This window comes from Melospiza georgiana, chromosome 9, assembly GCF_028018845.1.
Source record: "Melospiza georgiana isolate bMelGeo1 chromosome 9, bMelGeo1.pri, whole genome shotgun sequence".
Classification (NCBI taxonomy): Eukaryota; Metazoa; Chordata; class Aves; order Passeriformes; family Passerellidae; genus Melospiza; species Melospiza georgiana.
Genome location: NC_080438.1, coordinates 7,990,364 through 8,004,630, shown reverse-complemented (window position 1 = coordinate 8,004,630; position 14,267 = coordinate 7,990,364). Strand labels below are relative to the sequence as shown.

At 42.4% G+C, this 14,267-nt stretch overlaps 1 protein-coding gene across 1 annotated transcript; it reads right to left on the bottom strand.

Annotated features, from left to right (window-relative positions):
* Positions 1-24: 24 nt before the first annotated feature.
* On the bottom strand, positions 25-14,263 carry TRMT1L (tRNA methyltransferase 1 like). Its single transcript, XM_058030204.1, has 16 exons — positions 14,086-14,263; positions 11,457-11,606; positions 10,535-10,597; positions 9,619-9,732; positions 8,700-8,764; positions 8,224-8,353; positions 6,662-6,785; positions 6,167-6,246; positions 5,662-5,908; positions 4,793-5,005; positions 3,824-4,014; positions 2,888-2,966; positions 2,036-2,202; positions 1,774-1,833; positions 1,307-1,433; positions 25-1,185 (listed from the first exon to the last, which is right to left on the bottom strand). Exons 1-16 carry the CDS (start codon positions 14,222-14,224, stop codon positions 870-872), a joined length of 2,265 nt encoding a protein of 754 aa, XP_057886187.1. The 5' UTR covers positions 14,225-14,263; the 3' UTR covers positions 25-869.
* Positions 14,264-14,267: the final 4 nt, after the last annotated feature.

Sequence of the window (14,267 nt, the reverse complement as noted above, 5' to 3'; positions counted from 1 at the left end):
GGGCAAAGAAAGGACAAAGGCAAGCTCGTTTGGCTGGAATGCTGCCATGTATTTAAGGAAACCAGAACTGCCAACACTTGGCAGCTTTGCTCCTTCACAGAAGAGATCTTGGCTCAGAGTTACTATTGACAACTCACCACAAACTTCAGCTGAAGGTCCAGTGTGGTCCCTTGTCCCTGTACCTTTCTGCAGCACACAACCACTGTAAGCTCTGAGCAGACAACTACCTAGAGTGACTACACAATTCACTACGATTTGGGTACAAACTGAAGTTCACTAGCAGCCGTGTCACCCTCCTGTTCTCCTGGGATCAGCTCCTGCCTGGAGGCAGAACCCTGGAAACAGACCTGAATGCAGAGTTACATGTGCAACCTGGAGCTACAGCTGCACCCAGGCAGGACTGCCTGGCTTTAACTCAGAGGGCATTTTATCTGTGCTATTTTGTTACCTTAACATGCCCTCTCTCTGGATCATAGCTGGCCAGGTTTTAGGAATGATGCATTTTAGGAACAGGCTGTTTCACAATAATGTCATATTCCAAAATGCTGAACACTGTTGGCCCTGTCCCACCTCCTGGATGCTGTGCTGGCAGTAAGGCTTGGACAGTCTGGGAAGCAGCCTCCATGCCTCAGTGTGAAAAGGAGGTGAGCATAAAAGCAGGTAACTCCACAGCCTTCCCACAGTGCTGGTTCTGTGACCACAGCCGTGCTGGGATCAGGGCTAAGTTCTGTTACCTAAGTCTAAACTGTCCCTTCCAAGTACAACAGGCAGCTCAAAACGGTCAAACTCCAGCTTGGGAGGAAGGAGTGGTTTACTGGAACAGGGTGTGCTGGAAGTCTGTAACATCCTGATGAACAAACCCATCTGCATTATTCAGTAGCACAGTGAGTGGGGTAGGACTCCGTGACCACGGCGGCAGCGACCCCGGATTTATCATCATCTGCTAACTCAGCCTCCTCCACCTTGATCACTGCAGCAGCTGGAACCTCTTCTCCCACCTGGATCTCTCCAGGGAGATGCACAGGGCCCTCTGCCTGCGCCCCCACGTAGGTTGGGGTGCTGTACTTCATGAGAACAGTCTTGAACTGTGCCAGGGGCGCGTTGGTGCGCACTCCCATGGGGTCGAAGTGGGTTCGGCTCACGCGGTATCCGGCCTCCGACAGATAGTTCAGGAATTTATTTAACCTGGGAAGAAAGGCAGCAAAACCAAAGCCCTGCATTTAGAACAGATGTGGTGCTGCCAGGGCTGACTCAGAACAAGCTGTGTGTCAGCGTCAGACCGGGCTGAGGGTGAAGCCACACTTACTTTGGCATGTTCATGCCCTTGATGCTGTGCCGGTGGATGTTGTAGTAGAACGGGGGGTGCTCGGCGCTGTGCTCGGCCCGCTGCCGCTTCGCCGTGCCCCGCAGCACCTCCTCGCTTTTCCTCTTGCCTGCTCCACAACAGGGCCACAGAAACCACTCAGTACTCATAAAAACACCAGCAAAGCCTCAGACAGCGCACACAAAAACAAAGCCACGCAGCAACTTCAGCTGTGTGGCTGCTTTTCTAAGCTGGTGTTTGCAGAGGTAAAATTTGGCCTGAATTTAATCAACAGGCCATTTTCAGTAGTAACAAGTAAATTAAAGTGGCCTTCATAGACTATTAGGCATTCTGCTTTTACCAATAAATATGATTCTAGATAAAATAAAATCAGTACTGGGTGGGAAAAAACTCCACAGAGTGCAATACTGTTAAATATAAAAAAAGCTACACCAAAATGCTCCACTTACCATGTACTAAGTAAGATTCTGCAGAAGTATTCGCTGTTCTAATATATACGCCACACTCTTCTAGAATACAATTAGAAGGCAAAATTAATTCTATTGTTAAGTGGCAAAATGCTTTAATTACACAGAATGAAATAATTAAATTATTCAATAATGCATTCAACTCTATGGATACACTGCTGTTAAGTAATTTATCAGAGATCAGCATCTCTAAAAATCACCACAAAGCCAGTCCTCTCTGTGAACAGGCTGCCCCTTTTCTTACCTTGTTTGTTCTCGTCACCAGGACTGTGGGTAGAAAAATGTTTGGGAGTTGTGCACTCTGCTTCAGAAACTAATGTCTTCAGAAGTGGCTGAGCTTCATCCAAGCCATACTGCACAGCCTCCAGGAGCATCCTCCTGAGGAATCCAGTGTTAAAGAGAGCTCCTGACCTATGAGACATGAGAGAAATCAAAAGTTAAGGCTTCTTAATGGAAGCCGCTCCATTCTCTTGCCCAGATTGATCAGCAACTATGTAACACTGCATTACATTTTTTTGCAATGACAACAACACTGGTCTTGTTTAAAAAAATAATTAAAAAATCAAGATCTCAAGAATCGTCATTTTATTTCTGCCCTAAGATGTAGAGGAAGTCATTCAACCCCCACAAAAAGATACTGTCAATTGCAAACCATTTTAATACTGATCTGAAATGGCTAAAATACTTAAAATATTTATTCTTGTTTCTACAAATATGAATTAAGAAGCAATGTAGTATTTATTACCATCAGCACACGTAATGATTTATTTAATAAATTCTCCACAAGTTTAGAGTAACAGGAGTTACTTTTGGCAAATAGAGGAACACAGAGGCAGGTTCTCTCGTGCAGGACATATTCCTTAAATGCACTGAATGTGAAATTTAAAATGTATTACTATTTATTAACTGGTTTAAATGAAAGGAAAAACTAAACACCCTGCTCAATTCAAATCTACACTCTGTTTCCTGAGCTCCTGCTGATTGCTGTACCTCCTTTTGTAGTGCTAAAATAAAAAATGTTATGGTATGAACAGCTGTGCTTCAGAGCTCCTGGGCCTGAGTGACTCTCCAAATGTGTCCTGTGATGTGAACTTACCAGAGAGGACCAAGAAGCACTGCTGTCTTCCCAGGCATGCTGCCATGGCAGTCACAGGGCAGCTGCTGGTAAGGGTTTTCTGCAGCACAAAAACAGCATGTAAATTGTTAGGCAATAGCCAGCCATGCCTGTGTTACTGCATAGACACAGAGATGCAGTGGGAGCTCATTTCAGTGAGGTATTTGGAAAAGCAACAGCACAAGTGTGACACTATTTTCACTTCTGCCAAGCAGCTCATGGTGGGATTTAGTGATTGATGACATGATAGGTAATCAGTGTTAAAACAGGAAGTGCAATTTTTGTCTCCTGTCTTTGCTAACCTGTATGTGGGGACGGCCCATTAACAACAGCAGGGGAAAACTAGACTGCTCAGTCCACTGCATTTTAAGGAACTGAAATGCAGCAGAAAAGCAATCTGACACCAAAAGCTATCCAGTTGCTGCCATCTAAAGGAATCCAATAGTATCAAAGGCTATCCCTATCCTAGGGCTTTTCCTGAAGTGCAGATCCATAGATCCATGAACATACCAGGCATCCTAGCAGCTCCAGCAGCAAGAGTAGGCTGGGAGGATGTCCTGTGTAGAAACAAATCCCAGAATGGTTTGAGTTGGAAGGAACCTTAAAGCCCATCCAGTGCCACCCCCTGCCAGGGCAGGGACACCTTCCACTAGCCCAGGCTGCTGAAAACCCTGTCCAACCTGGCCTTGGACACCTCCAGGGATGGGACAGCCACAACCTGAGCAATTTGTGCCACAAATCCAGTCCATTTACAGGAAAATCCATCCAGACAACTGATCCAGCCCATGGCCACGAAGCACAGCCCCCTCTCCATCTCACACATACCACTCATTGTTACATACAAGGGAACTGCTACTAATGGGATGTAAATATAAACAAGGCACAGAACAGATAAACAACAAAAGAAAAGCCATTTACCTTCCACCATATTGCCCTCTTTCTGGAAAACCCTCTCTTCACACCACTGGCAGTGGATGAGGTATCGGACCTTCTTTGCTGAATCATCCGCAGGGGTTGGGCCCCGTAAAACTCTGACCACCACCAGAACAAAGTGTTCCAGAGCTACTGCCAGCAGCACTTCAATGCCCTTGTTACAGCGAGCTGCAGCCCTGGGGGGACAAACACACACAAAGCCCAAATTGTGCTGAATTCTGAATAGGCAAATACTGCCATGGACACCTGAACCTGCTGCACGCTTCTTGAGCTCGTTCCCTTCCTAGAGAGAGGTACTGAAGAGTTGAGAGCAGGAGGGAGTGTTTTTTCTCAAGTGCCTCATTTTGTGGCCTTCCTGGCAGGCCAAGCAAATCTAATTTTACTTCTTTTTATCACAGCTAGAAATAGTGGTCTGCCACCTGCATCATCACATGAGCAAGGAGAGGAGGACAAGGGAAATCTAAACATGTTCAGCATTTGTGCTCTGGTATTCTCAAAGCCTCTAATGATTTAACTTCCTCCTCATCTTTCCCGAGAAGTTGTCCCTTCCTCTTGCCTGTACCTTTTTTCTCCAATTAGGTTTTAGGTCTTAATTTAACAGACTGAGTTTAGTTAGGGCATCTATATGCAAATAACTGATTTCACACGTTAGTAATCACATCCATCTTTTTAACCTCAAGTATGAGGGTCTGCAGTGAACATCAGGTTCCACTGAAGGAAGTCTAACTGAAAGGCTTAGGTAGAAGCCATTCAAGCAGTTTATTTTGTATTTAGCAAATCCTGTGGAGCTCTAAAATGGCAACACTGATGGAGAAATATAAAAGTTTGCAAGTTTTCACATTACCATCCCACCCCCCCCACCCTACTGATGCATTTTTGCCTTGCCCGGTGACAAATTATTTTGAATAATTACCCAATAACTTTTTTCCCTAACTGGAGATGGTTTAGCAGTACCTGGTGACAGCAGCAATCACAGCCCTGGCTGCCAGCTCCTTGTAGTACTCTGTTCTGACAATATTGCAGCCATAGTGGCGCAGGGCCACGTGCTGAGCCTTGGCATAGAGGGAGCTGATGTCTGTGGATGTCAGTGACACAATCCCAAGGTTCCTCACGTTTCTAAAGGCAGAGTCCAGGTAATTCACAGAAGTTCCAAAGGGGTCCAAATGGCTGAAAAGAAAGGATGTACCACTGAGTATCTCTAAATGCTGCAGAGTCTGGCTTTACACTGAGGAAAACACTGTTTTATAACCTTCACCTATGATCACATTTGAAACAGAAAGAAGGAACAGGACTAAAACTTCCAGCAATGCTTAGATCTGAATGTCAGTCATTAAAACACAAAAAAACCCCACTACTTATTTTGATATCTGTTTGAATGCATGCATCTATATACCCAGCCTGGAAGAATGAGCCTGCTTTAATTCAAAGTTAATATGCTGCAAAATAGATAAAAACAGGAGATGCAACAAATAGCATTTTAAACTAAAAACAAGTTTAAAAAAAAGACCAAAACTAATTTGGCATTTCCCTTCAGCAAACAGACAATGAAGTTATTTTAAAAAAAACCCAGCCTGAGTTAAAATTTTCATGTATATTTGCAACCCATTCTGAATGTCATAAAAACTAATATTTTCCCAGCACTTTTAAAAACATTTAAGATTAAAGTTCTGTCCCCACACCATTTCTGGGACATAATTACATTTCAAGTGACTGCTAGTTGATTCTTTTATCATGCCAATTTCTCCAAATAATCACATACTGGCAAGTGGGGTAGGGTGTGTCATTACCAAACCAGAAAATTGACAGAAACATTCAACACTTACATAAAATCAAATGATCTCAAATGCATGACAACATTGGCATCCATTTTTGTCACCTCAATGGTGTCACTATTTTCTTCTCCATTTCCCACAGTTTCACCATTGTCTTCTTCCCTACTGTTCAGTTTCACCTTCATTTTGTTTAAATGACAATTTTCCTTAATCATTGTCACAGAATTTTCATTACAATCATTAATTGTAACTTTCACAGAACTTCTGAGGTGCTTTGCCCACTGCAACCCCATGATTCCTGTGGAAAAACAGAATTTAGGGACAATAAGACAACTGATTTTAAGACCACTGAACTTTAATATTATTTACAGCCTTTTAAAAAGCCTGAATACAGCTTTTGACAGCTGTCTTTTTGTATGGAAGCTCAGGACTCTCTGCCTGAGGAAGAGAATTATTGCATATCTCACATTATTTTTGGGCATGTGATGTCAGTTATGAATTTCTGCTGCTTCCTCCTATTGGATATTAACCAAAATATTAAAGAAATGGACTTTACCAGTGGCACCAAAAGCATCCAAACATTCAATGGGTTTGCGCTCCCCAGCAAGCACGGCCAGAGCACAGAATATCAACTGCCTGGAAGACAAAAATGGCCACAGTCTGTAAGTTGAGAGAACAGTTTTATTTATTTCCTTCTTCTTATTTATCTCCCTTTAACCTAACAGTGGGATATTGAAGCTAAACTCCACTTTTTACAGGGAAGAACTGTAAATAAAAACCTCAGCTATACTGAAAAGTTGAATTCTACAGCACAGTATTACTAAAGTAAGATCTACTAATTACAGGAAAATACTTAACTCCAAAAATGACACTATTTCACATATAGTGGTTTTGGGTATAAATATTATTTGTCAAGAAGTGTTTTCTGATGAGGAATTCCTTTCTCCTTCCCTCTGAACAGAAGTTTTGCAAGGATGCTTTTCCAAACACAGATTTTTCACTACAAGCTCCCCATCCCTCTGATGCATCCTCCCACTCCCTGCTCTCTCACCTGTTGAGTTTCATTTTAGGATTAAAATAGGAATCTGTTTTCTGGGGTGTGGAGTGGTTGGGAAGAACCTGCACATCTGTGGCTGACTCCTTCACCACGTTGTAAGATGACTTGGGAGCATGAACTGGAACAAGGAATTGAGGCAGAAGGAAAGAATTGGTGAGAACTGAAATTAAAATTAACACAGTTGGTAAATTACACTAAAAAACTGCTCCCATAAAGCAAGAAGTCTGGGTTATGCTGCAATCCAACCAGCACATGAACCAATTTACAAGGATGAGGGGAGAAGCAGGAAACAATTCATATTCTAATCTTAAAAGTGGCAAATAAAGATCATGCTCTACCACAATTTTCTTCTCATAAAACATCAGATTTGTTTCTCAGTTGGGCTCTTATGTATCCACTCCAGTTTAAGAAAGCCAGCCCCTGAGCCTGAGACTTAGCCCATTTGTTTTGCATGTTTAAACATAATACATTGCTAATTAATTAAAACCCTGTTAACAAAGTCCTGAATGTGTCTTAATGAACTGCAAAAATCCTTGATCTGTTTTAAGTTATTGAACAGCCACACAAAATGTGCATAAACTGTACAGGCACATGGACAGTTCCAGCACCAGAGCTCTGTGCAGACAGCCTGTGGCAAAACAAGCTTTCAGATCTGACAACTGTAAACACAGGCTGCCATTCCTCTGAGCAATTCATCCACAGTCTAAAATGTACCTAGGAACAGCCAGGAAAAATTTGTACCAACTGGATATGACCATGCCTCTCTCAGGGCTTGCAAACACACTCATGGTGTATCTGCTCCACCTTCAGGGGCCCCAAGAGCTGCCCAGTGCGTACAGATCACAAAACCTCTGGATTTCTCCTCCCTCTGTGAGGAAAAACTCCCTCATGCATTTTGTTAAAAACGCTAAATGGGCCATTCTTTACTCACAGCTCTGAAGGGAAGCACACAGAGATCAATGTATTTCACAGCACAAAATCTATAAAGATACGGACTGTGGTACTACTATCACTTTTCAGACATCCCAACTGATGCCCAGGCATCAAACTACTGGCACTCCAATTATTTAAAATGTTTTTAACCTAGTTTATGCAAGTTTAGAAACCAAAGTTTCATTATGGACCAAGTCAGGTAGGATTGCAATTTACCAAAGAACTACTGCCACCTCTATCATGTCTTTCTGAGACTGGAAAAAACTTGTTTTGGGAACCCAGGCTGGTTCAGTCTGGATAAAAAGCTAAGGATTTCTCATTGCAGAAAGATTTACTCCAGACTTTTTTTTCCTGTAGATTCCATATCCCTCACTCTTTTGCTCTTTTGGAGACACAGAAGCTGGTCCTTACAACATTAAGGGTGAAGGGAGTACTAATTATCTCAATAAGAACACAGGAACTGGTGAATGCAAGACTAAATCACAACTCTGATGAAACAAAAGTTCTGAAATATCAAGGGCAGATTTTTCATTAGAAAGGCTAACTCTGTTTCTGAATTTTTCCTGTGTAACTGCAGGTGGTATATGACAGAAGAAGACTGAATGTTTCCTGTCAGAGCTCACCTGTGCTAAACCTGGACTCAGTCTCTCCTTTATTCACGTGCCGATTGATGTGACCGATCATGTCAGTTCTCCGGACTATTGTTGCTGAGCAGATGATGCAGTGGTAATGAGCTCCCATCTTGGACAATGTCTGTAAAATAGATCCTTTCTTATAGATCCAGAATACATAAAACATGCTTGAAGTAGAACTGAACACAGGCATATGAGAAGTCATCTGTTACCTCTAGAGCACACAAAATATCTGGAATGTACAGCCAGAGCTGAGCTAGGCAGCTGCCCCCCACCCACAGTGAGAGAGGTACAGCCCCACGCAGCTACCCAAGGGCTCCATCACACACCCGGGACCAACAAGCTTTTGGCATCACACAGGGGAGCAAGATGTATTTGGAGACTAAGGAGATCTGAAAAGTTCCCCTCGGTCACCCAATTCCCCCATTTGTACAGTAACAGGAATTTCTGGGATTCAGCACTTTTACCTGGTCTCCAGCAAGGTTGGGTTTTACTGGCCGACAGGATAAGTGACAGATGCACATTCTGTACCCTGGAAAACAAATGCCATCCCAGAACAGTAAATGAACAGCATGTCTGTGGCCTGCAACACATGCTCTCACTTCAGACTTCACCAGACAGCAACAAGAGAACATCACCAATTATCTGGGACATCCCCCCTCTGCACAGGGAAATTTATCAGCTAATTATACATTTTAAACTTTAGAATGCAAAGAATTTAGTTTATTAAAATAAGTCTCTGAGCATCTTATAAAGCTACACCAAATCTCCAGTTCAAAAGTACCAGTAAGTCTTTCACAAAAATATTGTTACCTGGCTAAAAGACTTGTGTGAAGACTCAATCTCTAAACATATGTTGCACAGTTAAAGACGACCAAAATGAGATACCTGATACTCCAGCTGGAAAATTTATAGTTCAACTTTATCTTGCCCATCCTCTAAACAGTCACTTGATTTGCCACAAACCCATACACCTGGATTTTTAAAAAACACACACTGCTCACTTTATTTTCCTTCCTAAACTTCTTGCAGGGATTTTAATGCATGTCACAAGCAGATCACAGAGTTCATTCAAAAACAATTAAAGCTACTAAATACTGATACTACACAAAGACTCCAAGTGTTTATCAGAACCCATGGAATCTTTATGATTCACCAAAACTGATCACCCATGTGTGTCTGATTATTATTAATATATAACTAAAACTTTTATTGAAGTAGTTTTCATTACACAGATATTTTACATTTTATGGTAATTTTCAAAATATGGCTCCAATTCAGAGCTGCTAACAAAATGCTTAAGTCAAGAGGAATTCTGAAAGATGAAACACAGAACATATGCACAATTTCTTCTAGTATTTACCATTCAAACCCAATTGCCATTACCTTCAAATTCAACAGAAACCTTCCAGTGCAAATTCTGCAAGTGACGATGGAGTTTGTGGCTATAGCAAGCTTTGAATTTCTCCTCAGGACACAATGGACAAGGCTTCCTTTCATCTGAAAATACAATTAAAAATGATGAGAAACATGAAATGCAGTTACCAATAGTGTTACCTGAGAAGCAGGCCAAGAGAAAAAAGGCTGAAAGTAAAATCAACATGAGTTAAAGATGAAATCCTCAGGGAACATTCTACTTCATGCACAAACTTCAAATTCATGGGTTGCCTCTTTCTCCTCCATAGAATATAGACCAAAATCACTATAAACTTTTAAAATGTTTAACTTCTACAACCTTTGGGTTTTGGGTTCTAGTATATTTTCCTCCAGCAACATGAAGCTATAATGAAACTTCTGAAAAGTACTGAGAAACAACAGAACTTTACAGATGACATGCAAGACTTGAAATGTTGAAAAAAACCCACCAAACCAAAATCATAAACAAGTCAGGAGGTTAAAACAAAATTTTGTTGTTCCAACTCCTGGATCTTTTGGATAAAACAAGAAGATATCTATTTAAGCTACAAAATAAGGCAATGTACCCTATATAAAAGAACTTTAGAAAATATAAAATAATTCTTAAAAATCCTGCATGTGAGACACAAAAAGCAAAGGCAAGGCTATGCAATGAATGTGTTGAAGCCCTTGAAGTACTAACCTAAATAAAAACTAGCTGAATGACAAACAACCTCTCAGGCAGAATTTAGGAGAAGAACAAGAGAATAAACCATAAAGCCTTTTTTCACAAAACTCCTCATCTTTAAATATCATAAATATATGTAGTGTGATAAAATCTGAAGGAAACTGTAAATACCTGTAACACGAAGTTCTGTGTTCTGGGACACTGCTGTGGACAACTCACCTTCTCTCAGGTCAGCCAGTTTCTCTAGATCAGCAAGGTGTCTCTGAATTGAAATATGTTTGTCTAAAAAAAAAAAAACCCAGAAATATTTAGAAATTAAGCATTCTTAGTTTAAAAATTGCTTTTAGTTTACTGGTACTTTTCTATGCAGCACATCAAATCCAGCACTGTTACAGAATGACTGCAGGACAGACTGAAATACTTGTTTTTTGTCCTTTTACTTCCATGGCAGCACAAATGACTGCAAAAATTATCTCCAGAATAGCTCTTTAATAGGATCCATATATTTTCATATATTTCTACTTCTTTTTAATACTGACACACAAACTTTCTAAGACTGAAAGATCCTAATTTGAAAAAAAAAAAAAACAGCTGAAAAGATCAAGTCACATTCCCTTTACACTTGGTTTTACTGCTCAGCATTGTTAGTGAATGCAAATCATGCATAAAAGCAGTACAAAAACATCATATGAAGTCATTGGCAAAACTAAATATCAACTATAAGTGGACCAAATTTAAGAACAATTATTCACTGTGGAGCCAGGATATATTAAATTCTACCATTTTTTTTCTTTCACTTAGTAAACAATTTAACTTCTAGATCTACCACCTGATTTTTCAACTTATCAGTCAGCATTTGCCAATCCCAAGAAAATTAGGTTGAAATCTGCTTTATTGATTCCAGCACACACAACTTCCCAGTCCACTGTAACAGAGATTCTGTAACAACTTTAAGCTTTACAATGTTTTTACAGGATAAATCTTCAGGTTTTCTTATGCCAGACAAAGCAACTGATGCATGTGGTCAGAACAGAGAGGTGAGTTTTAAAATGAGATTTCACACACTCCCTTTACTTTCCTCCCGAGTATTTCTACCTTTCCTCCAGCACATGGCACAAATATTAAGAGTTTATTAACAAACCTCGTGGGTAATCAGATGATAGATCCAAAATGTTGCTATCAGATTCCCTTGGGCGTTCTTCCTCTGCTCCTCTGTCTTCAGCTTCCAATTCTGACTCAGGAATTTTCACATCAACGTTTTTGCTTTTCATGTTTTCAGAGACCAAACCATCTTAAACACACAAAACAAAAACACAGTAAAAGTGTCATTGATGTAACTGAACTATACAAACACTCTCATTTGTTTTCAATAATGTGGTGCTGACTAAAAGCATGAAGGAAAAAAATTATGTAGGAGAATAGTATGAGATGAACTTTCACTCCAATTATCCTTGGAAACCACTGTGGAATAATGTAACCTTGACAGCTGAAATGACAATTCACACATCAGTATCAGATGTTTAAGGTGAACAAAATAACATTTACACTGGCGGGTAGCAGTGAAGCAAGGCAAGCAGGCAAGGAGGAGCTCCAAATTCCCCAGACCATTTGCTATCAGCTAAAGAAGGTTGGTAACAGTTTAGTTCATGAATCAAGCAGTATGAAAGAAGGGACTAAAGGAGGAATTTGCTATCAGCAGCGGCAGTGATGAGTTAAGTACTGGTGCCATCAGCATTTGCAACTGAATTGCTTCCTGGGGCAGTACAGATGGACCTGGTGAAGAATTTCAAGCATTTCGAGAGCCTGAGAGATGGGGAGATAAACTGCCGAGAATAGTCAAACCCAGGGAAAATAACTGAAGGAAGAGGTAGAAATCCCCAGAAGGCATGGTCTGACCCCGTCCAAGGGATGTAAGGAAGCACTGGAAAAGGATTCAGAAAGCCACATAAATCTATAAATATTGTCCTGCTTCCAGCTAGTGAAGTTTCTACCATGGGTAACAAGAAACAAAGCTCAGGCATTGCTTTGCAACTACTGAGATGCAACAGAGCAGGCCAAGGCTTTTCAGCCTGGATGGGACAGACAGGAGGTGCAGAGAGGGCACAAAAGGCAACCACGGGCTGTCTGTCCCTACAGAGAAACTGGGATGCACCTCATGGAGAAAACAAGGACCTACAAACTGGTTTGTGTTGGAAGTTACTTCCTGAGGATGCAGGAATGGATGGTTGTTCTCTGGATGTGGAGGGAACAACCTGGGATAGTGGGAGGTGTCCCTGCCCAGAGCAGGGGCTGCAACAGGATGGGCTTTAAGGTTCCTTCCAACCCAAACCATTCCATGATTCTCTGATTTCTCTGGTCTTCCCTATCCACCTAGTCCTGATCACAGCTTAAGACAGGCTGGAAGGATCTTACAGCAGTTCTTCAGATTCCTCTGGGCTACTTTTGTTTGTTTTCTTTTAAACATTGCTGTTGGGTAAAAATGCCTGTTATTATGAAAACTGGCAGAGAAAGAAAATGGCAGGAATACCTCAAGACAGGGGCTCAAAAACCTGAAAAAACAGAAGCACAGAGTAAAATTATTCTACTTATCTTAAAGATCTATCAGGAGGTGAATTGCTACAAAGAGACTGTTGTTGTGCTCCTCACAGACCAGCAACTCACCTAAGAAATATTTGCATAGAGCCTACTGCTCTATTAAAAAGTTGCAGGTTATAGTTTCTACTATATAAATGCTTTATTAAAATAAAGACAGAAAGAAAACGAGTAAGTAAAAGCATGTTTGGTAAGAAATCCCTAACAACTATTGATTAGTTGGGGAAAAGTGGAAACAGTTACAAAAATGTATAGTGAGACCACAGCAGTGACAAAAAACCAGCAGTTGGACTTTCTGCATCTTCAGAGCACGTGGAGAGGTTAAAATGATTGAAAAGGATAATACGAATATATGAAAAAATCAGCTAGTTAATATGTAAATGTACAAGGAGAGAGGCAAATTTCACACTGAATGATGAAGAAAGGCAGGCTCAGGATTTTTTAAATGCCCACCAGGAATCACTGATCACACGCAAACAGAATAAGGCTTCTTCAGAGAACCTAAGGTACACTGACACGAGTAAAAGAATTAGAAGAGTCAGTTCACTCCAACCGTAAGGCTGCAGCAGCAAAGGGCTGGCAGCAAGGGCTCACTTGGGGAACTGGAAGTCCAGCAAAACCAATTTACAGAATCCCAGAGAGGGTCAGGTCGGAAGGACCACGGTGGTCCAACCTCCCTGCTCCAGCAGGCCCCTCCTGGAGCACATGGCACAAACACCTTTCGGTTTAAAAAGCTGCGGGGAAAGATGCGCGCCTGAGCCCGCGCGGCCCACGCCGCACTTCGGGCTCCCCAAGGGACCTCATGGAACAATAAATGATCCCCAAAGGCAAAGTATCGGTAGGTTTGGGGAAGAAAGAAGCGACAGGAGCGCGAGTTCAAGCGTAGCGAGGCCCGGCGGGAACACGTGTGGCCCGGCACTGCGCTGGGAAAACGGGAGAAGCGGGAACCTGCGCCTCCCAGGGCTCCCCGGCGCGGGCGGATGGGGACGGCGAGCGGCCGCGGGGCGTAAATTCAAACCGGCTCGGGCTCTAAATTCAAACCAGCTCGTGGTGTAAATTCAAACCGGCCCGGGCTGTAAATTCAAACCCGCCCGGGCTCCGCATGGCGCCCGCCCGCGCTCAGCCCCGGCACGGAGGGCCCGGCTTCCCCCACCCGCCCGATCCCTGCCCGCTCTCACTGAGCGCCGCCGGCTCGCCGCCGCCTTCACGGTCATGGTTGTGGTTTTCCTCCTCTTCCTCCTCCTGCTGCTCCTGCCGCCGCCCCAGCTCGGCCTCCGCCGCCTCTAGGGCTGCCTCTGCCGCCTCCAGCGCTGCCATGTTCCCGGCGCGGAGCCGCCGCGGAGCTCTCACGCCGAAGGCG

Excerpts from the sequence above, each read along its gene's own strand:
- TRMT1L (XM_058030204.1), bottom strand. The coding sequence starts at position 14,224 with ATGGCAGCGCTGGAGGCGGCAGAGGCAGCCCTAGAGGCGGCGGAGGCC. Across the intron at positions 8,354-8,699 it reads CCAACCTTGCTGGAGACCAG|ACATTGTCCAAGATGGGAGC; the intron begins GTAAAAGTGCTG and ends TCTATTTTACAG. Across the intron at positions 5,909-6,166 it reads GGATGCTTTTGGTGCCACTG|GAATCATGGGGTTGCAGTGG; the intron begins GTAAAGTCCATT and ends GTTTTTCCACAG.